Source organism: Pochonia chlamydosporia, chromosome 3 (genome assembly GCF_001653235.2).
Source record: "Pochonia chlamydosporia 170 chromosome 3, whole genome shotgun sequence".
Lineage (NCBI taxonomy): Eukaryota > Fungi > Ascomycota > Sordariomycetes > Hypocreales > Clavicipitaceae > Pochonia > Pochonia chlamydosporia.
The window spans coordinates 3,236,380-3,261,096 of NC_035792.1; the positions used below are offsets into that span (position 1 = coordinate 3,236,380).

The 24,717-nt window shown below is 51.5% G+C and overlaps 6 protein-coding genes across 6 annotated transcripts; 2 read left to right on the forward strand and 4 right to left on the reverse strand.

Annotated features, from left to right (window-relative positions):
• Positions 1 to 1,355: 1,355 nt before the first annotated feature.
• Positions 1,356 to 3,980, forward strand: VFPPC_04817 (Rho GTPase activator (Rgd1); the record flags this gene model as incomplete). The annotated part of the gene is made up of 6 exons (XM_018284101.1): positions 1,356 to 1,637; positions 1,703 to 2,372; positions 2,451 to 2,653; positions 2,725 to 3,439; positions 3,497 to 3,646; positions 3,703 to 3,980. The coding sequence occupies 6 exons, from the start codon at positions 1,356 to 1,358 to the stop codon at positions 3,978 to 3,980; spliced, it is 2,298 nt and encodes a 765-aa protein (XP_018145446.1).
• A 697-nt stretch (positions 3,981 to 4,677) lies between these two features.
• Positions 4,678 to 9,396, reverse strand: VFPPC_04818 (RNA polymerase II mediator complex component Srb8; the record flags this gene model as incomplete). Its single annotated transcript, XM_018284102.1, has 3 exons — positions 4,678 to 7,875; positions 7,931 to 8,135; positions 8,189 to 9,396. 3 exons carry the CDS (start codon positions 9,394 to 9,396, stop codon positions 4,678 to 4,680), a joined length of 4,611 nt encoding a protein of 1,536 aa, XP_018145447.1.
• Positions 9,397 to 10,891: 1,495 nt separating this feature from the next.
• On the reverse strand, positions 10,892 to 11,059 carry VFPPC_15847 (hypothetical protein; the record flags this gene model as incomplete). Its single annotated transcript, XM_018293600.1, has 1 exon — positions 10,892 to 11,059. One exon carries the CDS (start codon positions 11,057 to 11,059, stop codon positions 10,892 to 10,894), a length of 168 nt encoding a protein of 55 aa, XP_018145448.1.
• A 2,292-nt stretch (positions 11,060 to 13,351) lies between these two features.
• On the reverse strand, positions 13,352 to 14,173 carry VFPPC_04819 (FMN-binding split barrel-related protein; the record flags this gene model as incomplete). The annotated part of the gene is made up of 1 exon (XM_018284103.1): positions 13,352 to 14,173. The coding sequence occupies one exon, from the start codon at positions 14,171 to 14,173 to the stop codon at positions 13,352 to 13,354; it is 822 nt and encodes a 273-aa protein (XP_018145449.1).
• Positions 14,174 to 15,575: 1,402 nt separating this feature from the next.
• On the forward strand, positions 15,576 to 17,708 carry VFPPC_04820 (serine/threonine-protein kinase sid2; the record flags this gene model as incomplete). Its single annotated transcript, XM_018284104.1, has 3 exons — positions 15,576 to 16,167; positions 16,238 to 17,276; positions 17,345 to 17,708. The coding sequence occupies 3 exons, from the start codon at positions 15,576 to 15,578 to the stop codon at positions 17,706 to 17,708; spliced, it is 1,995 nt and encodes a 664-aa protein (XP_018145450.1).
• A 1,142-nt stretch (positions 17,709 to 18,850) lies between these two features.
• Positions 18,851 to 22,200, reverse strand: VFPPC_04821 (nitrogen regulatory protein areA; the record flags this gene model as incomplete). Its single annotated transcript, XM_018284105.1, has 3 exons — positions 18,851 to 20,938; positions 21,124 to 21,463; positions 21,671 to 22,200. The coding sequence occupies 3 exons, from the start codon at positions 22,198 to 22,200 to the stop codon at positions 18,851 to 18,853; spliced, it is 2,958 nt and encodes a 985-aa protein (XP_018145451.1).
• Positions 22,201 to 24,717: the final 2,517 nt, after the last annotated feature.

The following is a 24,717-nucleotide window of genomic DNA, read 5'->3' on the forward strand; positions in this document are numbered from 1 at the left end:
TAAATAAAGTATACTAGTTCTGCAGCGACAAAAGGACAAAGAATACACTAAACACTTAAGTACTGTAAGAATATTAATAGATGCTCGCGGACAAGAATACGTCACCATGTGGCATTGCCCAGTCAGTCGGTCAGTCGGTCAGTCGCGTGGCAATCTTGTGTAAAGTGTCCTCGTGGTTGTGGACTGCGGGCATCACAAAGACAGAGAAACACGAGGAACGGGGTTCGCCGTTTTAGCCGAATGATGGACCGTTGGCAGGGTCTGGTACTCCGTAAAGCAAGGCAAAATCAAATTCTTGCGCCTGGTGCAGGTGCATGCAAGCAGGGCAGGGTGAGATGCCAAGAACAAAGTGGCACGGAACGTCGTCATCCCTGGCTTCGCAGGAATTGGGTTAATCAATTGGCCTGGATGAAGTCGCGGCCAAGTGCGGCCAAGGCTTCACAAGGACAGCGAGACAAGGACAAGGACGGGGACGGGGACGGGTATTTGTCAAATAAAGTAAAATAGTATATTGTTGAAACAAATTGAAGCTGCCCTGACAAAAGTGATGAAACACGGCAAGTTCTAGTTTGTGTTTCTTCTGCGAGGCCCCCAAAGCAAGCCAAGAAAGCCACTCGACGTCAACTCAATTGGGCTTCCTGTCGAATCGTCAAGTCGTCAAATCCTCGTCAGTCCTGCAAGCCTTTCCCGCCAAACACCCCCATGTCCGCTATTGGGTTGGCAGGCACCATTTGTCCGCCTGTTCATCGGGCCATCCACCATCAACCAGTCCATCCATCTTGCTGCCCGTTTTGACCGTTGAATTCTACAAGTTTCCAAGTCTGCAACTGCTCGGGTACCTAGGTACATACAGTGGGGATCAAAAGTATTCAGAGTCATAAAAGGTATCGAATACCGCAGTGTATTCTGGCTCATACTGAGATGTGTTAGTGTATACTGCGTACTTGACTTGGCTGCAGACTGGACTGTGCCGAGCCGAGCTTCAACTGGAGAGCCCACTCTTTCCCACTAACGAATTGCCCTGACTGCTTGGAGCTAGCAGCTCGACCCAACTGAACTTAGTCAGGAGGCGCAAGCTGTCGCGCAACAGCAGAGCACAGCAAGGAAGTAGACAACACACCAGACACCAGACCATTGACCAGACCAGACCAGACCAGACTTGACAACTTGACCTCATCCATTCCAGCATTCACGTCGACAAACCCCAGCCAGCACCGCCGCCTCTGGCCATTTAATTACTTCATCTCCCCATTTGCGACACCAAAAACCAGCTGGCCACCACCTTGTCCAAACATCGTCTGCACACATACATTCCCCCGCATCTGAAGTCCCCTCAACGAGCAGCCTGTGCCACCATGGCCGACTTGCGAAGCTCCAGTGACGATGATGGCCGGCCGCCAAAACACCCGCAAGAAGGGCCTATTAGCATGATCTCCGACGATCCAAGACCTTCAGAGCTAGAAGCCGAGACGGTCGCCCCGGAGAACGGCTCAGACGGCAAACAAAGCGGCGAAGGTCATGACATCGACCCGACCGAGCAAGGACCTCCAACAACTGCTCCCGTCACAGAGGAACAAACCAAGCCAGCCGTCGACCCAACAGTTGCAAAGCACGTCAACGATGTCATGACTTCAGAAGTAAATCATACCCACCCTATTCCATCCCATTGGCGTCAGTCAAAACTCGTCCTAACACATAGCAGCTGGGCATCCCAACCCTGTTGAACCGCCTCAAGCAAAGCTTAGCTTCGGCCAAGGAGTTTGCTTTATTCCTCAAAAAGCGTTCCGTACTCGAAGACGACCATGCGCAAAGCCTTCGAAAGCTGTGTCGATTAACCCAGGACAATGCGCGCCGACCCGAACATCGCCAGGGCACCTTTTCCAAGTCCTACGACGAGATGGTCTTTATACACGATCGCATGGCCGAGAATGGATCCCAGTTTGCTGCTTCGCTCCACCAGATGCACGAGGACCTGTTGGAATTGATTGCGAATGGCGAACGGGGACGCAAGACGTGGAAGGCGAACGGTCTGGCTGCCGAGCAAAAGGTAGCCGACTTGGAGCAGGTGATGCGCAAGAGCAAGGCCAAATATGATTCCCTGGCCGAAGAATATGATCGTGCGAGGACGGGCGAGGCAAGACAAGGCGGCAAGGTTCTTGGCGCATTCAAGGCGCATAAGTCTGCCGCACAACAGGAGGAGGATTTGCTGAGAAAAGTTCAGACGGCAGACCAAACATATTCAGGTCATGTGCAGTCACTACAGACTGAAAAGGCTCATCTTGAGAAGTCTGCTCGGCCGGAGGCTGTCAAGGCGCTGCATGAACTCATCTCTGAGACTGACTCAGCGGTCGCTCTGCAAATGCAAAAGTTTGGTACGGATTTTGACTTATTACAGCTCCTTGAGAGTTGACCCATGCTTTATTGACCTTTGACTGACACTATTCCGCCAGCCGCATTTAACGAGAAGCTCCTCCTCGGGAACGGTTTAATCGTCAGCCCGTTCAAGACTCAAGGTGCCGAAGGAGCTGGTCAGCCGCGAAGTTTGCGCCAGGCTGTTGCTGCCATTGACAATGAAAAGGACCTCAACGACTTTGTTGCTAGTCAGCACGCCAGAATCCAGCCCTACACCGAAGTAAAATATGAACGCAACCCGGTATGTTCACTGGTACAGCTAGTACAATTACGGTCCATGCTATTCACTGCTCTAACTCGTCGTCTCATCAGATTTTGAACCCCCCTGCCTCCTCCGTCAGCCAACCCCCACCTCAAACTATGCATACCGCCCAAACAGTTGGGACTTCTGGTCCTCCTCCTCCCGAAGGTCCCAATTCCTTCGGCATGAGCTCAAGAAGCAGCACCGGCAACTTTGGTCCCATGGGAAGCACGATTTCGTCGCAAGGCCCCTCGGGGTCGCAGGGTGGCATGCCCGAAGCTAATCGACCCTATGGTCAATCTCACAACCGCAGCTTCAGCCAAGGCAACATGTTGAGCCAGCAGGCACCACCTTCACAACAGCAATTCTCAAGCAGAAACTCTGCTCAACCAGCGCCCAGGTACGGCAACACCATGGGCTCACAAGGACCACCTCAACTTGGTGCTTTGCCCTTCCAAGGCTCGCAACCGCCGCCACAGTCTTCAACTCCTCCTCAAGGAGCTCCATTCCAACCTCCAAATGATCCTCGTGCCGGTGGCCCAACATACGGCGGCGCTCCGCCCCCAGCCTATGCTCCCGCGCCGAGAAACAACACAGCCGCGCCGTCGAAGCCCGTCTACGGCGTGTCCCTGAACCGCCTGTATGAAAGAGACGGTCTGGCCGTGCCAATGGTGGTCTACCAGTGTATCCAGGCCGTGGATCTATTCGGACTAGGCGTCGAAGGCATCTACAGACAATCAGGCTCACTGAACCACATCAACAAGCTCAAGGGCATGTTTGACGCAGGTATGTCCCGCCTTTTCACAGTCCCCTTCAAATAAGCAGCAACTGACATCCAGACAGACTCTTCCAACCCCGCCCTGGACTTCAGAAACCCCGAAAACTTCTACCACGACGTAAACAGTGTCACCGGCCTCCTGAAGCAGTTCTTCCGTGATCTTCCTGATCCCCTACTCACAGCAGAGCATCACGATGCGTTTGTCAGCGCAGCTAGTACGTACTATCTCACCTTCTCACCCTCACCCTTGCCGTCGTGCTAACAACACCAGAACACGAAGACGACACTGTGCGCCGCGACTCCCTCCACGCCATCATCAATGCCCTCCCTGACCCCAACTACGCTACTCTCCGCGCCATAACGCTCCACCTGTACCGCGTCATGGACAATTCCCACGTCAACAGGATGAACTCGCACAACCTTGCTGTCATTTTCGGCCCAACCCTCATGGGATCCGACCCTAGCACTGCCATCGCTGACGCGGGATGGCAGATTAAAGTCATTGATACCATTTTACAGAATACGTATCAAATCTTTGATGAGGATTAAACTTGCCCAGTACAGTATTGTAGTTGATGTTTTGTATGGTTTTTCAAAATGCGGTTTCTTTTGTACGGCAAGTCTCATTGCATGTGGCGTCTCTATTTTCTAGGAGTGTATGATATTGGTACGGAGGTAGTCTACTGATATTAACGTGGTTATCGTATCTCATTACTAGTCAGTACATGCGGAATAGCACCGAATTAAGCGTTGGACACGTTTTTAAAAGAGCCTCATGGCCAAAATGATGTTGAAGTCTATCCATCCCAATAGTTACACAAAGCCTCCCACTCCCACCATGCTGAAAATTCACAAAACGTCCATTCAAACCCCGTCATCATTCATCCAACACCGGCTAGAGATGCAAATTCAGTCTTTTGTATCTCCCATGGTTCCCAACACCACCGACATGCAGCACTGCATCTAGAAACAATAACAAGAAACACGAGAGCCATATAAAAATTCCACGAGGTTTTCCGACTCCCCTACCCCCACATAATATACCTGTGTTCCAACTGATAATTTGCCCCCGTGGGTCCGGATTGTGGTCATAAGTCATTGTTGGGGTATCCCGCAATCTGGAGTGATAAAATGACAATAAAACAAACGGTTTAACATGTCGTGATGATGATGGTGTTTGCGCGGAAAATGAAGAATAAAACATGTCCGAAAGACGGTTCAATGGAAATAAAAAAAATCATCAGATTCATTGAATCTTGATTGCTTCAAACAAGCCTAAGCTGAGGCTGGTGTCGTTTTCGCCTACATTGGGGGTTGGTTCGCTGAGAATCTCCCATCGACGAAGCACAAACGGACTGAGTCTTTCGTTTGACATCGGCCCAATACCATACATGGCTCCCATGCCACGGACTGCAGCCGTTAATGGCATTGCAGCCTTGTCGCGGTGTGCGAGCTTCAGATTCTCTGCAGCTGTTGGATGTGGCGTGCTGAACAGGTAGTACATGCGAGGGTCTGACGTGGTACTTGCGTTTGCTGTGGTACCGGACAGAAAGAGGACTGATTTGGCGCATTGTGTTCGCAAGTCGTCTGGAAGAGCGTCTACCAGGAGGATCGCAATGTCGAATATCTGTTGAACAAGAGATCCCGTCAGTTCCTGCGGCAACGTCTCCATTTCCAACATGAGACCGCACAAAACCAGAATAATGCGAGCTCGTGCTTCGTGGTTTGCAGTTGTCGTTGGCTTGACTGAGCTGGCTGGCCCTGGCGTTGCAATGCTTGCTGGTTCTGCAGAAATGCTGTGCAAGGTGATGAATCGTAGCAGCGTAGGGAGCCAGTGCTCCAAGACCTCCTTCTTAGCCATCGCCCGGTCCTCATCTTGCACCGCGATGATCTCCCAGAGCTCAGACAGTTTGTCAACCAAGTTGCTTGTAAGTGAGGCCGACTTTGACGGCGGCTGGCCCGAAATAATCGCCTCAATGACTCCAAGCAGATTTTCCGCCAAATGGATGCGGTTCTCGTCCGTCGTATCGGTAGACACGGACTCTGATTTACTTGACGGCATCAAGTCCAAAAACCTTGTATGGGCCTCTGTGTTTAGGCTTTGGGTGATGTCATCGCTGAGACATGGCAGCATGCTTGTCCACATTATGTTTTGTGACTCAATGGCATTGTCCATAGCTTTTGCAAACGCTTCAAATCGTGAAGGCTCTCCCTCCTCGCCAGCAGATGCAGATGCACTGGGCAGACTCATAGACAGATCTAGATTGAGTTTCAGCTGGCAGAAAGGAATGGTGAGCTCGTTCGCAAGAGAGAGAATCTGGTTAAATGACGGGTTTTGGTCAGCATCAGCTTCAGGCAATAAGAGCCTGGTGACAATCTTGTGGGCCAAGGATGTTGCTCCGGGAGGGAGCGTATTCATGCTCAACACGTCTGCCACATTTGCTGAATCTGCCACAACCAACAGTCTCATGGTCTCCAAAAGACGATCCTGGCAGTCCACATCATCAAGAGGTAGGGTACCAACTCTTGCAGACGACTGAAGAGCGGAGTACTCAACGAGGGAGTTCCGGATTAAAGCCAGCAGACCCTTGCCATGCTCAAACTTGGCGCTTTGTTGGTGGATCTGGAACCGATAAGATTCCTCTGAATCAAGTGATGCGGTTGCTGGTAACTTCACAATGATAAGTTGCAAGAGTTCCTGCAAATACGTGGCCGCCTTTGAGGTAGCTGCATCCGGAGCCGAGTCTGAGTTGGTGGGACTGGCGTTGGCAGTATGGAGGATTGTCGCCATTGACAAACAACCAAAGCTGACGAGAAGAGGAAAGAGTTCTGGCAGCGACGGCCGCTCCTTTAGAGTTCTGATATGACTGACCCAGTCAGCCATTAGCTTGTCAAAGTGAGGAGCGTCCAGCATGCGTAATCGCGATAATATCGACGAAAATACGCGCCGGCTATCGTCTAGTTTTCCCCAGCCAGATTCCAACCTCAGGATGACATATCGGAAGAGACGGTTCATAGTAGGATGATCGATAACATTGCCGCTGGCGAGGAGCTTGTCGATTTGCTCCGAGACCTCCCCCTCGGCTGTTTGCGCTTGCGCTGCCATACTGTCCGATACCGGGGAGCAGGCATCAATAGCATTAGACCGATCGTTCTGAGCTAGTTCTTGGGCAAGCTGTTTTGCAAGGTCCTCCCTTTGGGGTAGTCGTGCAGCCAAGGACGACAGAGATGCAAGTAGCGAGCGAACAATGATTCCTTGGTCTCGGCTCATGGCCTTTAGTCGTTCAATATACATATCGAAAAGAGTTTCCGCAGAGTCCATCGCCACAAAAATGTCTAGATGTGCGTTAACAGTGTCAACGCAAGCTGCGAGTATGTCTACATCAGGACCAGTTGAACAAGTCTTGAGAATGCCTGAGAGCATCGAAAAGTCCTCAATTGTCTCCATCATTGTGCGAATTGAGCTGAAAACAGCCAAAGTCATGACGAAGTCGGGTTTGTGAGGGAGTTGAGTCGTCACAACTTCGTACAGGTGAGATCCAATGGCACTCTGTACAGCTCTACTGCTGCTGATAATCCTTCGTAGCAGCTTCTTCAGCGGCAAAGCCTTCCGAGGAGACTCTGAATCGTTTAGGTATGTTGATAGTCCGAGTGCACCATCCACATATTGCAGCGCCGAGGTAATATCGTTTGCCTCGTCACCAACAGAATAGTGTCCGGCGCGTCGAAGCAGGCTGCCTCTTTGAGAGTTCTGTTCCTCATGGAGACAGTCGACAGGAAGTTCAACTAGGAGGCGGGAAGCACAAGGGCCATCCACAGGGTCGATTTCGTCAGCGTCATGCAGACCACCGCGACCGATGAGCCATTGCATGTACTGAGCGACTGAGAAGTGACCGCATCGCACTAGTTCCCCCACCAGTCGAATAATGAGTCTCTTCCTAATCTTGTCGTTGGAAGGTATGTCACCAAGAACATCAAGGATTGTCGATGTAGCGCTAACTCTGAATATACTCCAAGATTTGATGAGCCTAGCAGCCACATATACCTTGGCTAGCCCTGGGCGGTGCAGAGAAGTAGCCCACTCTACAACTGTCTTCAATATCGACGGTTTATCATCTGCCGATGCCCAACATCTGGTGGACAGTCCGGAGACACATTGCCCCTGGAGAGTTGAGTCCAGCAACTGCACCAAGTACTGGCGACCGCTTGGTGGTGAGGTCGTGTTGGCAACTAGAAGCCTCGTGTTTCGTTGCTTCACCACATTGTATGCGGCTTGAGCAAAAGAGTCATCCGTCGGTAACGCAAGTCTCAATGTCTCGCCAAATCGCTGCCACGCGGGAGGGCAAATGAAACTTTCGGGGTTTGTTTTGAGAAGGGAAACTAATAGCGTGGATAGCTGGCTAGACAATTGGAGGAGAATATCTCTATCAGGATCGTTTTCGATCTAAACAAGGACAAGTTAGCTTCAACTCTAACGATGCAGACGAGGGATCCCTTACGGTATTTAAGTGGTTTAGTAAGGCAAACACTAAGCGCCGGCCACATTTGCGAGATTGTAAAATGTCCGCCCAGTATATTTGGCCAATTAGTATCCACATAGGGATTCTTGACTGTGGGCTGTTTTCCAGTCCCGAGATAATCCATTCCAGGTAGTGGTCGCGATCGAGTAGCTGTTCAGAGTAGAGACATGTAGCGAGGCGAATACTGTGGTTACCGAGTTAGTTAACTTCCCACCGCACGGCCAACAGTTGACTTACGCGTATGTCACTTTTGACTTCCAGTCGGGCTCGCCAAATCCAGACACAATGGATTCAACAAATTGCTCAACAAATACAGTCCAGTCTCTAATCCATTTCAATTCACCTCCTAGGACGAAGGCGCCGCTTGCTCCTTTTCTTTTGAATGCTCTAATCTCGTTGGCACCAACACACTTGGCCAACCAGACTGCGCGTTCTGTAGGTACGTCTTTGTTTAGGCACTGATCGAGCAGCGTCCTTCCCCGGATACCATGCGGAATAGTTCGACTAAGGCGTCTTAGAGATATGGCCGGGTTTGCTAAATCTTTGAGCCAAATCTCTCGCTTTGTGTCTGTGAGTGTAACTCGAGGCGGCGGTTTAAAGGTTGACGGTGCTGTAATTTGGCCACGGATTCTCCGCTGGTTTAGCACCCCCATGAATATGGTAGACAGCGCATTGAGGCCAGTCTTCTGTTTCAAGGCTGGGAATATGGCAATTCGTGCCGAAGACGCCTCATTTTGGCTGCCTCTATCCCAAGTGCCTTTTTGGATAGCCTCAGTACTCCACTCATCCTCGTGGTGGTTGCCCGACCAGGGGAAGAAGTCTGCGTGGCCAGAAAATAGGCTTTTGCTAAATGGATCTCGGCTGGTGGTCTCGTTGCGGTGGGTGTTTGCGTATCGAGGAGACGCGGCCGGGACTTCAACCGTATAGGGCTTCGGTCGCACATCCTTCTTGACGGGAGTGGGTGGTGGAGGAGCCGGGCGCGTTGAAGGTACGGTCTGCGATGCTTGAGGCAGTCGTCGCTTAGGCATTGGCATGGGTGGATTGTCGCTATCTTGTTGTGAAGCCCTTGACAAGGCTGGGCTCATACCATCGGTCTCCATGGGATCGGGTAGAGGCATCATTCGCGAAGGCGTGAGAGTTTGTGGTGATTCTGTAGCTGAGGGTGGCCCAGCGGCAATGAGCTCGTTGGACAGTTCGAGCCGTAATCTCGAGCCCTGTCGTCTTGGTGTGGACACATGGCGACCCGACAGAGCCTCGGCGGGTTCGGCATTGGCATCGAGGCCATTGTTGGCATCTCGGCGGACAGGTGATGTTGGTAGATATTGTTGCTGTGAAGACGATATGCTTCGTTGGTGATGATTTGAAGGCCGTTGGACCTGTAGCGTCGAGCCGAGCCCTCGTTGGGGCTGTCGCGGCTGGACACCCATTGGCGTCCTCGAGCTCATGGTTGGCAGAGGCGAACAGGCGCCATCCCGAAGAATACTTGAATGTGTAGAGGCTTTTGTGGTAAGATTTAGGAATATAAAGGCTGGTGAGGGCCTAGCGATGCAGCACGGCGTTTCGTTCTGGCGGCATGGGTGTCAAATTGGCGGTTAACTCAGTCGGTCGGTACGCCACGATGCAGCACCACGCCGAGTGCGAAAGGAACGGAACCCAGGCGGTGGTCGTGTGTCACGGCCGAAGGGGCACAGAATTCGGCGCAGAGTACGAGTCGCGAACGAATCGAGGTTCCGGTCGGGGGCACAAGCGAAAATATGCTTTGGAATGGCGACGTGAGGTCGTGAGGAAAGCGTCGTGCCGAGTCGTGTCCAGTCACCGGATGTATGGGAGGAGGTCGACAAGTTGCAGTCGCAGGAGGTTGAGAGTGGGTAACGGGGATGCGGGTGCTGGAGCGGGAGAAGCGAACGAAGCAGGAGCGAAGGAGCAGCACCAACATGGGCGAGCGTCCCAAAAATGGCCAAAGGCAAGAGCGGGAAAGCGCGAGAGGGTGTGTGGGCTGTGCCTGCTGCGAATGCTTACTGGGGCTCTCTTGGCGGCTCAGGCGTTGCCCTCACATGGGTATGGAAACATTGCACCGACGCATGGAAAATGGAGCACCGGGCTATTGTCTGTCTGGTCAAGTGTGGTCTGTCAATCTGTATCTGTATGGCACCACACGGCTGGCACTCCGCAGTTCCTCGTTACTCCTCCGAACGACTAATCAGAACGGCGAACCACGAATAAGAACGGTGTGAGGACCTAGTGCCATCTGCTGAGGTGGCGTGTGGGCAACAACGGTGGGTGTGAGCTCCAGTGCAGCAGCACTCCGAAATGTGAAGTCTTGTGTGGTCAATCTGGTCTGGTCTGGTCTTCCCTGGTGGGCTCTGGGTCGGTCGGTCCTGGGCATGGAAAGTCACTCTCGCATCATGTTTTGGGCTCTCCCGACTCGGCGACCCAAGCCAAGCGAACGGAATTATTAGAGGTAATAAGCTGATACAGGTGCCAACGCATCCCCGGCGGAAGAGGGCGGCCCCGATAGGCAAATTCGGCCCAACTAACCTTCTCACCTTGAGAAGACGAAGGAATTGGATCCAGGCGGTATTTTGACGTTAGGGCAACAGGTAACCTTACAGATCCATGGCGCACCAAAAAAGAGGACAATCATCGGAAGGGCCCAAACAAGATCCTCCAATCCAGTTCTCCAGATGGACACTATGACCAGCTGCTCGAACCAGCATCTACGGTAACATCTCTTCGCAATAGAGCCCGTTGTCGCACCCAATCGAATCGGTGTCGAGCTAATCTCCCACAAGACATCAGGACCAGGGACCTACCAGAATGGGCTACCACAAGACAGGTCCCTCCTCGGAGGCAGCTAAAGCAAGACATGTGCGCACTCCGTACATGAAATAGTGCTGTCTATCTTCCATCCCCCTCTAATACGAACTGGTGCAAATGTGCTCAGTCACTGGCCAAGGAGATACCTTCGTCTCTCACAACGAAAGGCAAGATGCTAATGCGGTCGATCTGCGGACTACCCGTCTCCTGATGGGGAAAGTTACGGGGTCGGTATTCCAACAGTGCAGAGACTAACTTCTGAAAAGCCACAAGCTTGGTGGGAAGCGCCATCCTCTCAACGAGTTCCACATAGCTAGCTCCCTTATTCAATTCAAACGCAAACACTGGCGTGGCCTGGGGTAAATGAAGAGACGAGAAAGGCGCAAAAGAAACAACAAAGCAACCTCATCACAGGTTGGTCGGATTGCCATCTAAATTCCAGGGCGACTTGTCGGGACCCCCACGAGACATGCAGGGACGTGGTCGGCCCTGTCAAGTACGTTTCGGAACGGTTTGCACAACATCTGAAGAACGTGACGGCGATTTCCAGGAAACTGCTCTATCTGCAAAAAAAAAAAAAAAAAAAAAAAGCTACATAGGTAAAATTTCGGTCTGAATGCTTATGCCATGCAAACTACACGCAGTTGTGCAAGGGGTTGAGCCCTTTCGAAATAATCCGATGCCATGCTTGTCAAGTTCATGGCAAAGCCGATATCGTTGACCCGGATGAATTCACTACCATGGATCAGCCGAAGTTTGTTTCATTCGACGTGCCAACACCGGCAGGGCTTGTTTAGCAAAAGCGCTGCTAAATTCCAATGTCAATAGTTTATCGGGTTTGCCGCCACCGCCGCGGACAAAGACGACCACTCGACCATCGCCTCCAAGGCGCTGATAGATCCATTATTCGCTGCAAAGCTAACCCGACCCTCCTCCATCGCCGACTTGACGTTTGACGACTCACATCAACATTGCCGTTATTTGCTCGGGACCGCAGCCACACCCAGTTCAACTCCAATGTTACATTGTCGTCGGGAGCAGGCTTTGGCCAAGCGCTGGTATGTCCGCATCCCACCGCCACAAAAACAGCGCGGAGCATCGTCCATCTCTTTGCTCTGTGCTCTGTGCTCTGTGCTCAATTGAACGGATGCATGACAAGATGAGGCTTCATCCATGCGCTTCCCTCAGAGTTTGTTGGTGCTTCAAAGCCTGCCAGCCCTTACCGACTCTGTTCGCTGGGTTTGTCGCCGGGTTTGGTGGAGGCGAAAACACTTGCCACTAGAGCCTCAGCGTTGAACCCAAACACTCTTGCACTCCATAGTACCAAGTGTCATCCCAGCCGAGATGTGTGGCATGGTGCGTATTCTCATACAGCCGACAATCCGCTCGTGCCAATCCTCTGTATCAGGTCTACATCTAGATCTTTTGAGAAGCGTAACTCCGCTTCTCTCACCAAGCACAGATCGCAGTTGTGGCAGTCCCACCAACTGAAGGGAGAAAGTTGTTGAGGGGAGTATTGAGGCGTGCAGCCAGATTGACATCACTGGCCCCCCGATTGGTCGGAAACATCTTCGTCTCAAGCATTGTCTCGTGGGCTATCGGCAAATGTCTTGTGGCTCGCAGAAGATCTCAGGTTCCGGGCCCAAATGTTATCACACATTCTGTCTCAGCCATGCGGGTCGGGAATATCTGGAGACGACGAAGTTGGAGCGTAGATCATCCAACCAAATAATCGCGGTGCCATTGCAGGGGGAAAAAGAAATGACAGATTTCTGGGCATCATGAGGATTCATTTCTGTTGGACGAAGAGCACGGCCCAGTTCCTCACGGCCCCAATCCGATTCCTGGACTGGAGTTTGCATTTCTACTATGCTCACAAACGCAGACTCAACCGTGCAGCTTCACAGAAATTTGCCGTGGCGTTCCAGTCAAACATACAAAGAGCTTGCATTGTTGCAAATGGGTACCTTGCATGTGCAATGTGCTCATCCTGCTGTTGTGCTATAATCTGACGTACATGCTGCCCATCTTTCGCACAATGGCCCCGATGCTGACAGCGCTTGCATTTGTTGGGTCTTGATTTATTATTAGCCTTCAATGTTCCATGGAGGCATTTAGAGCACCGAGTTGCTGATGTAACAGTGCCTTGCTTACTACTTGGGTATTTCGCGTCAAACCCGACAAATACGAATGTGTGCTGCTTTTTGTCAGTACTATTTAAGGCTGAGTGAGCTTCCACGACTTGCACGACTGTTGATGGCTTTTGCAGCACTCATGATGAGTAAATCCACAAGTCCCGAACTCAATATGGCTTAACCCTCACCGTCAACGAAGTAGCATGCAGAGCTCGCCGGATACGATGAGCTTTCACTACGATGGCAAGAACATCCAATTATGTTGCACTCTTGGCGAGGGGAGAAGCGAAGTGCTGCTTTGATTCAATGCATGAGCTACGTGTGTGGCGACTCCGAAACTAAAATACAACAATGATGGTACTGCTCATAATGATGCTGCGTAGGATAAAATATCACACATTGGCAATTTCACAATCTGGCCCGAAATTTCATACCATCAGAGAGTAACCTAGAGCTCCTCAGACTGGCCGATACTCCATTCATCCCAACCCTTCTTCTCGCCAGGAAGTTCGATGGCCTTCCAGTCATCGCTGGTGACCTTGTTCCATTCGTCAACAGGAATCCAGCCAATATACGCTCTGTCACCGAATCCCCCGATCCAATAGACATGCGTCACAACCAATCTCATCCACTCGCTCTGGTGGATATGGTTACCTGGAAGCCAGAATCTAGCATCCCTATGCTTGGATGTGTAGCAAACAGCCAACTTCTTGGCGCCATCGTCATCTGTCTCAATATTCTCCAGGTACCCAAAGAGAGAAAATCGCGGCAGATTAGCGGCTGAGTAGGGCACCGTGTCGGGGATCTCCGGGTGCTCCGAAGCAGTGTTATATGGACAGTCCCGCGAGAGGAAGGGCAAGTACGCCGATAGGCGAGAGAGAAAGGACATTCTTTTAGACGGCGGGTATGGTGGTGTCCATCGCATCGACAAGGTGATGTTGGAGCCAGCCCGCACATTCTTGAAGCTAGTGCCAATCTTGATGGCCAGAATGGTCGGGTTGCCGTCGTCTTCGCAATCGGCAACATAGTCCATCAGGCCGATGGGCTGACCTTCCATGCCGCGGGGCCGGATCTCATGCGAGGACGTCTGGGGAAAGACAGTCGACAATGTTCCCAGCTTGGATAGGGCCAGGATCCGTCGACCCATGACAGCCGACTCATAGCTTGTTGGGATCTTGTACGATGCTTCCGAATTATCCAGTATAGAAAGCGGGCTCTGCGTCGCGCTGACGACACCAGAGACGCCCGCGATAACACTGAGTAGCTTCATGGCGGTGGATGGGGTCAGGAGCATGTGATGCTGGGCACCTGAGGCGTGTGGCGAAATACAGCCAAATGGTAGGTAAGGATTGCTTCTATCTCGCACGTTGCAGGTTCAGTTCTTTGGTGGTCTATTTATAAAAGATGCGAATACAAAGGACATATTAGGACCGAGGGTAGATGAGGGGTTAAAGGGTCTTGGCCGATTGCACAAAGTGGCGCGACTGCTGGATCCCTTTGCAAGGTGGTGCGGTGAGGTGCGTCTGAGCTCACCCGATCATGATCAAGTGATGACGGGGAAAGGCGGGTGGGGAGGGGAGATTGATAAGATTAGATGGTCGGTTGGATGGCATAGTGGGAGCAAAGTGGCACCACAAACGTCAATATTGGATATTTGACGGGGTTCCAAGGCGCTAGAGTATGTGAATGGAGTCGGATATATAAATCCGAGCTTTGAGCGATAAACGGCGAGGGTATCAAGCCGTTAGGCCCTGAAAAGGCTTCTTGGCTTTGCTCATACAGGGTAGGTTTTGTGTATGATTGTGACAAGCAGTGTTGGTTGCGATTTGAAGTTCAATCAGGCTGAGGATTGCGGGAATCGCGGCGTCTCACAGTTCGTGGATTTAGCCGTGGAGCTAACAAATGCAAGATGGTCGAGTGTGCTCTGAAGCTTTCTGCACAATTCAACTCGCTTATGCCATTGGGATAGCATCAATGCTACACAATAGCTTGCCACGGTTGGTTGCCACTACCACATGGCAGTGAAGAGGAGACGTCCCCACATCATGAGTAACAGAATGAGATGCAGCACTGTGCTAAGAAAATTAAAATATCTCTGACAAATTTAATTTCAGCATTCAATAGCCGGACCATCTCGACTGGAATGCATGTGGCTTTTGCCGGAACTTGAGGGAGAGCAACAGACTGACATGACCCTCGTCGGATGAACTCCGGCCCCGCCAAACATTGCAGGTTGAGCTGGACTTGGTGCCTGGCAAGTGTTGCCCCTGCAACAATGTTGACTTTGGCGGAGCCACGGCCCAATGACATGCATCAAATGCATAAGCACCTAATGACCATCCACCTTGGTCCCTCCTGCATGCTGCATTCGAGACTGGCCATGCATGCATCTGTCTGTCTGTTTCTTTCTCTTCGTCCCTAGCTTCAGTCTGCAGGTTAGCCAAACGTGACGACGGGAAACAGCAGTTTTCTGCTTGTGCACGCGTCTAGTCACCTCAGCTTTCTCCAGACCAAGAGAACCATTGACGTGGGACGCTGGGTTGAGACGAGGAGCCTGATCGCATTATTTTCATCGGCACATTCTTTGCTATCCCCGCGTTATTGACATCCTCCTCTTTTCCCCGTTGTCATCACTAAACCCAACCAACGGATCCAACGACAAAATCTCAATCATGGCGAGCTTCATGTCCAATTTCTTCCAGGGCGGCGGCAAGGACAAAGCGTCCGGAGATGCCTCTCCCCGTCCTGTCACCCCAACGAAAAAGGTCAACAATAGCTTCATCAACCCTCCGAGCACCCCTCAAGGCAGCCCTAGCAAGAAGACCGTTCCACCTGGCGCGCACGACCTCCCAAGTGCATTTGAGAGTGCCATGTCCCTCAATTCGTCTGGCTTGGATGCGCCCGTGAAGCTTTCTCGTCCTCAGAGCGTCATCACCCCGCTCTCGCCTGGCAAAACAAACGCCCAGCCTCTTGACGAGTCTAGTATCAATGTTGATGAGAGTATTATTCACAAGGCGCCATCTTCAGGCAGTCCGCTGAAGAAGCAGGGCCAGGAGAATACACCGCCCTCGTCCAGATTGGGGATTGTTGATTCTCCTGCTCAGCACAGTCACGCTGCCAAGACCCGCCAGCAACTTTACGAAACTAAGGACCGACCAATGACTTCGTATAAGAAGTTTAATACGTCGAGAGGCTTGACTGCTGAGGAGCGAGAGATTTTGCAAAAGCCTGGCGTCAAGAGATTGGTCAATGTCACGCAATTATGTGAGTAAACAACGAGAACAGATGGGACAATTGTAATGTGTGTTGGACGACCTAACAATGGACTGATTAGATTTCCTCGATTATTACTTTGATCTTCTTACCTATGTTGGTTCGAGGCAAAACCGATTAGCTGCTTTCAAGGCAGAATATCCTGAACCTCCCGAGACGGACGAGCAAACCCATAGCCAAATGTGGACCAAATATACCGGACGAGAGCGAGCCAACCTTCGCAAGAGACGGGTCAGACTTCGCCATGGTGATTTCCAGATCCTGACACAAGTTGGACAAGGCGGATACGGCCAGGTTTTCCTTGCCCAAAAGAAGGATACCCGTGAGGTGTGCGCTTTGAAGGTCATGAGCAAGAAGTTACTGTTCAAGCTTGACGAAGTCCGCCATGTCCTCACCGAAAGAGACATTCTTACAACTGCACAGAGCGAGTGGCTTGTCCGTTTGCTATACTCATTCCAAGACGACAAGAGTATCTATCTTGCCATGGAGTATGTGCCCGGCGGTGATTTCCGTACCCTGCTTAACAATACGGGTGTTCTGTCCAACCGACACGCACGATTCTATATTGCCGAGATGTTTTGCGCCGTCAATGCTCTCCACGAGCTTGGCTACATTCACCGAGATTTGAAGCCGGAAAATTTCCTAGTAGACTCTACTGGTCATGTCAAGCTGACGGACTTTGGTCTGGCTGCGGGCGTCCTGGCTCCTTCCAGAATCGAGTCCATGAGAATCAAGCTGGAGGAAGCTTCAGAAACACCAGTGCCCTTTGGAAAACCAATGGATCAGCGAACAGTGGCTGAGCGTCGTGAAAGTTATCGTAACATGCGACAGAACGACGTCAATTATGCAAAGTCCATTGTTGGCTCGCCCGATTACATGGCACCTGAGGTTCTCAGGGGAGAGGAATACGACTATACGGTAGATTACTGGAGCTTGGGCTGCATGCTCTTTGAAGCTCTGACTGGATTCCCCCCGTTTGCCGGAGCCACGCCAGACGAGACGTGGCGAAACCTGAAGCATTGGAAGGAGGTGTTGAAGAGACCAGTTTGGGAAGATCCCAACTACTTCCTCAGCAACCGTACCTGGAACTTTATCACAACGTGAGTTTTGAGCCTTGGTGTGGCAATCTGAACTAGAACACAGTGCAATCACTAACAGTAACAAACAGCTGTATCAATTCTCGTACTCGTCGGTTCTCGAATATTCAGGATATTTATGACCACCACTATTTCGCTGAAGTTGACTGGGAGACGCTGCGACAGACCAGAGCTCCTTTCGTCCCAGAGCTGGACTCCGAGACGGACGCCGGTTACTTTGATGACTTCAGCAACGAGTCAGACATGGCAAAGTATAAGGAAGTGCACGAGAAGCAACAGGCCCTGGAACAGATGGCTGAGCGTGATGACGAAATGAGCAAGAGTCTCTTTGTTGGATTCACTTTCAGACACCGCAAGCCGGCCAACGAGGAGGGTGGCAGCCCACGGAAGCGCATTCCAATCTCAGATAACGAGACATTCGGGACCATGCTCTAGAACGAGCCGTGGAGTCCCAGCCGAGATTGGCGCTTATGTGCCACTCAAAGGGTGATGCTGTAACGTCACAAATGGCAAAACGAAACCGCAGCCGTATCCAGCGGCTCTCTGATAGATTTAAGAAGAATTCCTTGTGTTTTATGGTGCATACGAAAGAATATGGAAGGAAGTCGGTCCATGGTGGGCGTTGCGTTGTTGTTACCTTTTTTATTTCATGTTGACGTAACGTACGTGTCAGGAGTTTCACAGAAGGGTAGACTAAAGGCTGGGAACGACTTGAAGGGACAAAATAAGGGGCTATGGAGTACAACATGGTTTGGCTGGACCGACAGGATTACAAGATTGGGTCCAGATTGCTAGTACGCGGCTTCCACTGCACATTTGGGGTTCCTCGATATCTCAGTGTGCGGGAGGCCGTCTTTTTTCGGTGGATTAATAGTGGGAGGAGAATATTTCTCGGCTTTGAGAATTCGGTTCTTTGTTGTTGCCCGCTTGTTTGGTCTGTATTACATTTTTTTTTGTTGCATGTCACTGTAGGAATTGACGTCAATTATGCTATGCCTTGATACTGCGATCTTTGTGAGTCTTTCCATCTGGTGTCTTGGTCAAGCTATTACATCACTTGAGATTGTATTTCTGGCATATCATCACTAGAACGATAGCACTGTATCACTGAAACAGTCATTGTATTCGTAACGAATCCGCATCATCCACACATCTCTATAAACACCAACATAAACCCCGCCGTGCAAAAAGGGGAATCAGAAACACAAAACCAGCCAGCCCAACAGTGCAAAACCCGCAGATCCCAACCCATATATCCATCTGCGCGCTTCCAAACCCAACATGGGTGATCATAGCAATCTATATCATCCATTTATCAATCATGACCTGCCATTCAAAACTGTGAAAAAGAGAACTCGACAAAACTCCCAAGAACAAATAACATGCAAAACGGTCATTAGATGACTTGGCTGAAATAATCCACCCGGAAACCCAAAAAATCCTCCAACGCCTCTGAAAAGACTAGAGTGATCCAGGTATACGTCGCGTTCCTTGAAGAATGTATAATATAGAAAAGAATTAGATGCGAGAAAGCATAACCCGTAGCGCGTGCGTGTTGCTTCATGTGCCGAAATGTCTTAAAGACTCATTGTTAACCACTCCCATTCCTGGGGGCCCGTCGTGGGACCGCCAGCGCTATGTTGAGCGGCACCAGGTTGATGGTGGTTCATTTGAATCATGCCTCCGTGGGCCATGGGGTGTCTCTGAGGTGGCGCCATGCCGAAGCTGCTCGACAACATGGTGTTGGAAATGGATGACATGCTTGGGCCGTGACCAATAGACCGTGACATGTCGCTAGTTCCAGTTGTTTCCGGGGGACTGTCAATGTCCATGCCTGACGAGCCCTCCGCACCAACGCTCTTACTATGCCTTCGTTGCCGTTTGGACGAAATAGACGCTTGTCCTGATCGTGAAGCAGATGAGGCACCTGGGCCAGGTGATGCTTTCGGGGGTGCAGCAGCTATCGGGACAACACCCTTGCCACCTGCAGCGGCAGCAGCATTGGAGCCCATGTTTCCGTAAAGGCTGTTGGGGGTGCTGCCGGCTGTGTTGGGACCAGAGCTCGAGGTGGTAGCCACTGGGCTTTCGCTGTCCTTGGGCAGGACAGTTCTGGCAGCGGGAGGCGAGGTACTGGCGTTGTTCGATGTGTTGATATTGGCGTTGACATTGGTACTGCTTGCAGCCACAGTTGCCATGGACAGGGTAGAGCTCTTGCGAGACGCGGCTGCAGAACCGGTAGCGCTCTTCCTGGACCGCACACCGCCACCAGATCCGTTGGGACCGGAGCCCCTGTTTCGCTTCTTGATAACATCCGTCTTCAAACTCAATGGTCGTACAACGCCATGCAGTTTAAGGAATAGACCACAGGCATTGCACAGAGGTTGGCCTTCAGGGTTTCGTCTCCATAGTGGTGTTGTCTGCGTAAAGCAGTTTGTGCAGGTTGTCGGCGCTCCACTGTCGTTCTGGTTTCCACCAGCAGCCTGCAAGTTGGTGGAAGAGCCACGTTTGGAGCCAGGGGGTGAAGACGGGCGGCTTGGCGCAGCGGAAGAAAATCCCGACATGGTGCCAGGCACGTTGTCGCCGGGAGAAGTGGGTAGACTCTGCGCGATTTGCTCGAAACCGTTGTGCTTGGAGGCCATGTGTGATGGGGTAGACGCCGTTCGAGGCAGACCTGGCTGACGTTTGTCGTTGCCAGCCTTGAAGGACTGAGAACGACCCAAACCAGAAGGCTCCCAGTCACCACTATTGTCGACATAGTCAGTGGTGGTGCCACCAATCATGACTTGCTTGCGAGGAGGTCCGCCAGGGAAACGAGCAGCTTGGGTGCTGAACTGTCCTGGAAGAGAGGCATCCCAACCCATTGGTCCTACATCATCCATAGACGAAGAGAAGTCGTTCTGCATTTGCATATTCTGCTGTTGCATACTGTTACCGCCATCCTCGTCATCCGAGTCCCCAGCAAATGAGAACATGTTATCTGGTCTCATGGACACGGTGGGAGACGCGACCTGACTATCCGTCTGGAATACCTGGTTCGGATCAATGTGACTAAATGAACTCGGAGCAGTGCTGAAGGCGGACAAGGTGCCAGATTCTGTACCAGGTGCTGAATACATCTGGTTGCCGTTGTTGGAACCATTGTACATGAATTGCTGGTTATGTCCCATATTGTTGGTCATATTCTGAGCCGTTTGCTGTCGCATACTTTGAGGTCGCTGCTGACGGTTGTCTTGAGAACCAAAGTACATGGCATCAGTTTCACCCATAGCAATGGGAGTAGAAGCGGTTGACTGATAAGCAGATCCAGGTGGCGAGTAGAGATCAGCAGCATTGTTGAGAGACGAGTTTAACATGGAGGAACTAGTATTATACAGGTTGGAGAAAGGACCATGGGGTATCATTGGAGAGTTGGAAGGAGAAAATGAAAAATTCTGCTGAAATTGTGCCGCCTGGTTCATGACGGCGTCGTTGTCCAAGAATGTGTCCAGAGCAAAGGGTACAGCAGGGTTGCCGCCCTGAGTGAGCTGTTGCATTGTTACGGAGTTGGTATTGTCAAGAGAGTATCCCTGAAGGTCGGAATCAGCTTCCAAATGGGAGGCTCCACCTGATGCACTGCTGTTGACAGCAAGCACATGAGGCGAGAAGTTGGCTGGACGTTTCCGGTTCTAAACAATTCGAGGTTAGTAAAGGTCAAGGTTGAATATGTTTTAAACAAAGAAGACGGATGTTTCTCCGGCCATATTATCCGACGGCAGGCTCAAGTAGAAGATAGGCATAAGATGAGAGATTTAGGCATAGAGAACGAAAGCCAAACGATTTCTTGCAAAACACAGGTAGGGATAGCACTTACACGACGCTCATCAATACTGGTCTTGCGGTGATGACGCTGGACGTAGTTGAACTCGCTGTTGCCAGATCGCTGATGATGCGGCACAGACTGAGGGATGAATTGGTTGGAATCGGAGTCCCTTCGAGATTTGATGGGAATTCCTGGAGCAGACGGTCCACCGGGAGATGCATCGTCGAGCTTAGGAGCTGGTGGTGGGGACATGAGGCCAGCGGGAGTTGCGACATTTTCTGAGTAAATAAAATCGTCAAGATTCATGGCATCTGCGCTAGCGGCAGCATTGATTTCTGAAGTCTTTCGCAATTGGGCGATTCCACTGGGCGCATTCTGTGTCGCGGGGCGGCTGTGTCTGAATTAAAAATAAAGAGCGCTCTTGTCAGCCAAAGGCTCCGGCGAAGATGACGATGATGCAATACGCAGGGACAATGGCGGCGGGCGGGTTTGCGGGGATTTGAACAAGGTTTCACATGTGTGCAACTGAATGTACATATGTACTAAGTGTACAAATAAATGGTGAAATACCAGACATATATAAAGCAAAAAGACGTACCTGGTTTGACGGTCCCTTTGGTGTCGAGCTTCATCCTCCTGCTTTTGCTTGCGCATGCTCAGAGCCATCATGCGCCAGGTAAGGTTCTCGAGTCGCTGTTGGTTTGGCAGCTGCTGCTTGGTTTTTGTGAAGAATTTCCAGACCTGAGCGGCGAGCGGGTCATCTTGCTGAAGTTGGTCAACGGTCAAAGGCGAATCGGCTGCGGCATTATCGAGAGAAGGGAACAAAGCGCGACCAAGCAAGTCGTTGTTAGCGACGGCATAGGACCGGTTGGAGGCCGAGCCCGGAGCGGTCGTGGGATTGATGGTCTGTTGCTGATGCTGGTGGTGGTACTGGTGGTGGTGCTCGTGGTGGTGCTCGTGGCCTTGACCGTGGCCTTGACCGTGGCTATGGCCGCCTCCATCATCGTCATCATCATGGGTGGAATGCTGGGGCCGTCGAGGAAATCGAAAATCGTGTTCTGTCATGGTAGGATCCATCGCGGCGACCGGCCCAGAAGTAGCCAGAGACGTCGCGAGGCTAATGGGCATTACCGTATCGATGGAAGAGAAGGGTGGATGAAGCGGGAAACAAAAAAAAAAAAGGTTCGAGAGAGAGAACGAGCGGGAGGAGAGGGAGACCAGACATGGATGGGCTAGAGCGGCTGGAAGCAGCTGCGCATTGTAGCAGACTGGAGGTCTGGTCTGGTCCGATCCAGTCCCAGCACGTAGAGCCAGCCCAGTCAATCTGTGTGGTCTGGTGCGTGGACACTAGCTGATGCTGGCGGGGGCGGATCTGTGTGTGTCTGGTGTCTACGGAGTAGGTCTCTCTCTGTTGCTGGGAACATTCAAACCAAACTGCATGACGGTCAACGGTGACAGGCACGGGGAGAGCCGGAATCGCCATGAGACCGGCAGCAACAACAGTCACAGCCATCCATCCATCAGCGTCAAGTCCATGACATGCATGACATGGGCGGAAATATCGAGTGGGCGGCTCCTAGTGCATGTTTCTGCTGACAAGCCCCATAAGTAGAATCCAATCTGGCTCATGTCCCCGTTCAGTGCTTCACCAGTACCACTAGAGTGCTGCGCCAGCGCCGTGGAGGCTGCGACAGTGGGACAGTGGGAGCCACAGTAGACATGAGCCGCCTAGTCTGGTCTGGTACCAGGTGCAGCATTTGAAGAACTTCGTCAGGTGTTGCAGTGTCCGATTGACTTGGCTTCGACATGAGATGCGCATACTCATTTTACAATTGTACCCAAGTCACCCTTTAATTTTTCTTGTTTGATCTTGTCCCTATTGCACTTCGTAATCAACTCTGCCTTGCAATGCAGTCCGGGAGGCGTTTGCGCGAAATGCCAAGTTATGATTGAAGTCAACTGGTCAATCCCTTCAATGTTCCACGTCCGGTACCGCCTCTTGGAATTGCCGCACGAATCACCGAAAGTCCGGCCGGACAGCGGGACCAAAATACAGCCATTCAATGTTCTGTGCTGGTCCCGCTTTGGCATGACACTGGAACAAAAATACTCTGCTGCCAAAGTCGTGTCTGGTTTGCTTTTATGTGTTTGCGTTCCGGCTCTCCCATGTCTAACATTGAAAGAATTATGCGTCTCTACCTGGGTACTTGTAGGCAGCCAGTGGCAAGCTCAAGCGACTCAACATGACGGCAATTCGAAGAATGACGAGCACGCCGCCAATGTTCCGTAGGCTTAACTCGGATCTCATTCCCATGATTCGGTTTCTGCTATGGGCATTAAGCGGCGCCTGCGAGCAACTCGCCATTGATCACAGCATTTCTAGGTAGCACACTGTTTAGTTTAATTATTTGTCCCAAAAGTTGTTGCTTTGTCTCGAGGCGCAGACAGCCCCGAGCATCAGACGGAAGGAGCATCCGGTTGAAGCGCCCATGTCAAGAATATGGGAATGCGGGCAGGAACGAGCCTGGAACAAGCTACTCTGTACATCTGGCCAAATCCTACCAGATGGACTAGACATCACGCCTCATCGGGTTTACCACTATTCGAGTTTCCATCGGCAGTCGTTCTTGATGCAGCTTTCCAAACTTGACTTTTACACGTTATATATACTTTAGATTGCTTTCTGGACCGATGGACCTGGCCACGTCCGCCACTGCCATCCGCCAGACCTGGATCCTGGCCGTGTCTCGATTTCCTTTTCGACGTCAACTTCATAATTACCACCGCCCCTTAAACAACGACACCTGAAAGGCCGCTCTGTCGTCGTTGATCATGGCGTGCAGAAGGGCCTCGAGTGTCTTTCTGGTCTATTCACTCCCACCCGGTCAACCTGCAGTCGAGGTCCTTCGACAATGCCGCTACTGGCGTTTCGAGACCGGATGAATGCCCTCCCTTGTGAGGCGGCCAAAGGTAGTGCAACTTCATGCAGGATGCGAGACCACCATCTCTTCTTGTGCGCACCAACATACCAAGCCCTGTCAGTTGGATCCCGAGTCCTGGCAGATGCTACCAAACACCACCTCGTCAACGTTGAGCGACGTTTCCCACATCATATATCTGAAAAAAGCGGCGACATCAACTTGCCTGCTTTCCTATAGACACTTGGCTGGAGCTGTTGGATTGGAATCACAAGCCAGACTACATTCATGTATCTTTGGGGCCCTGCACCTTGCGATCGACAAGCCTAACGACCTGTCTGACCCTGTCTGACCATATCCCCATCCCCCCCCCAAAAAAAAGGGCAGACACAGTATCCAACTTGGGAGCAGACGCCGTGGCTCCGGATAATTTTCCAATTGCGCTCCGTATTTTAAACCACACTCGACCCCTCTTTTGCTTGCTTCAACCCGTCCATTTACTTTGACCGTACTCAATAGGTATGTAGCCGATGAACTCTGTGCTCCAAACCAGCCCACCTGATTCTGATTCGAGGGCTTCATTGGCAACCCAAGGGGATCGAATCTGTCGAGCCATCGATGATATGTCGACCCGCAAACTTTCGACTTGTCCAGCCTTTGGCATGTGCTTGCATGTGGTGGGAGGTGCGGGGACGGCTTTGAGAACACGCACATTGCGGTCAGGACT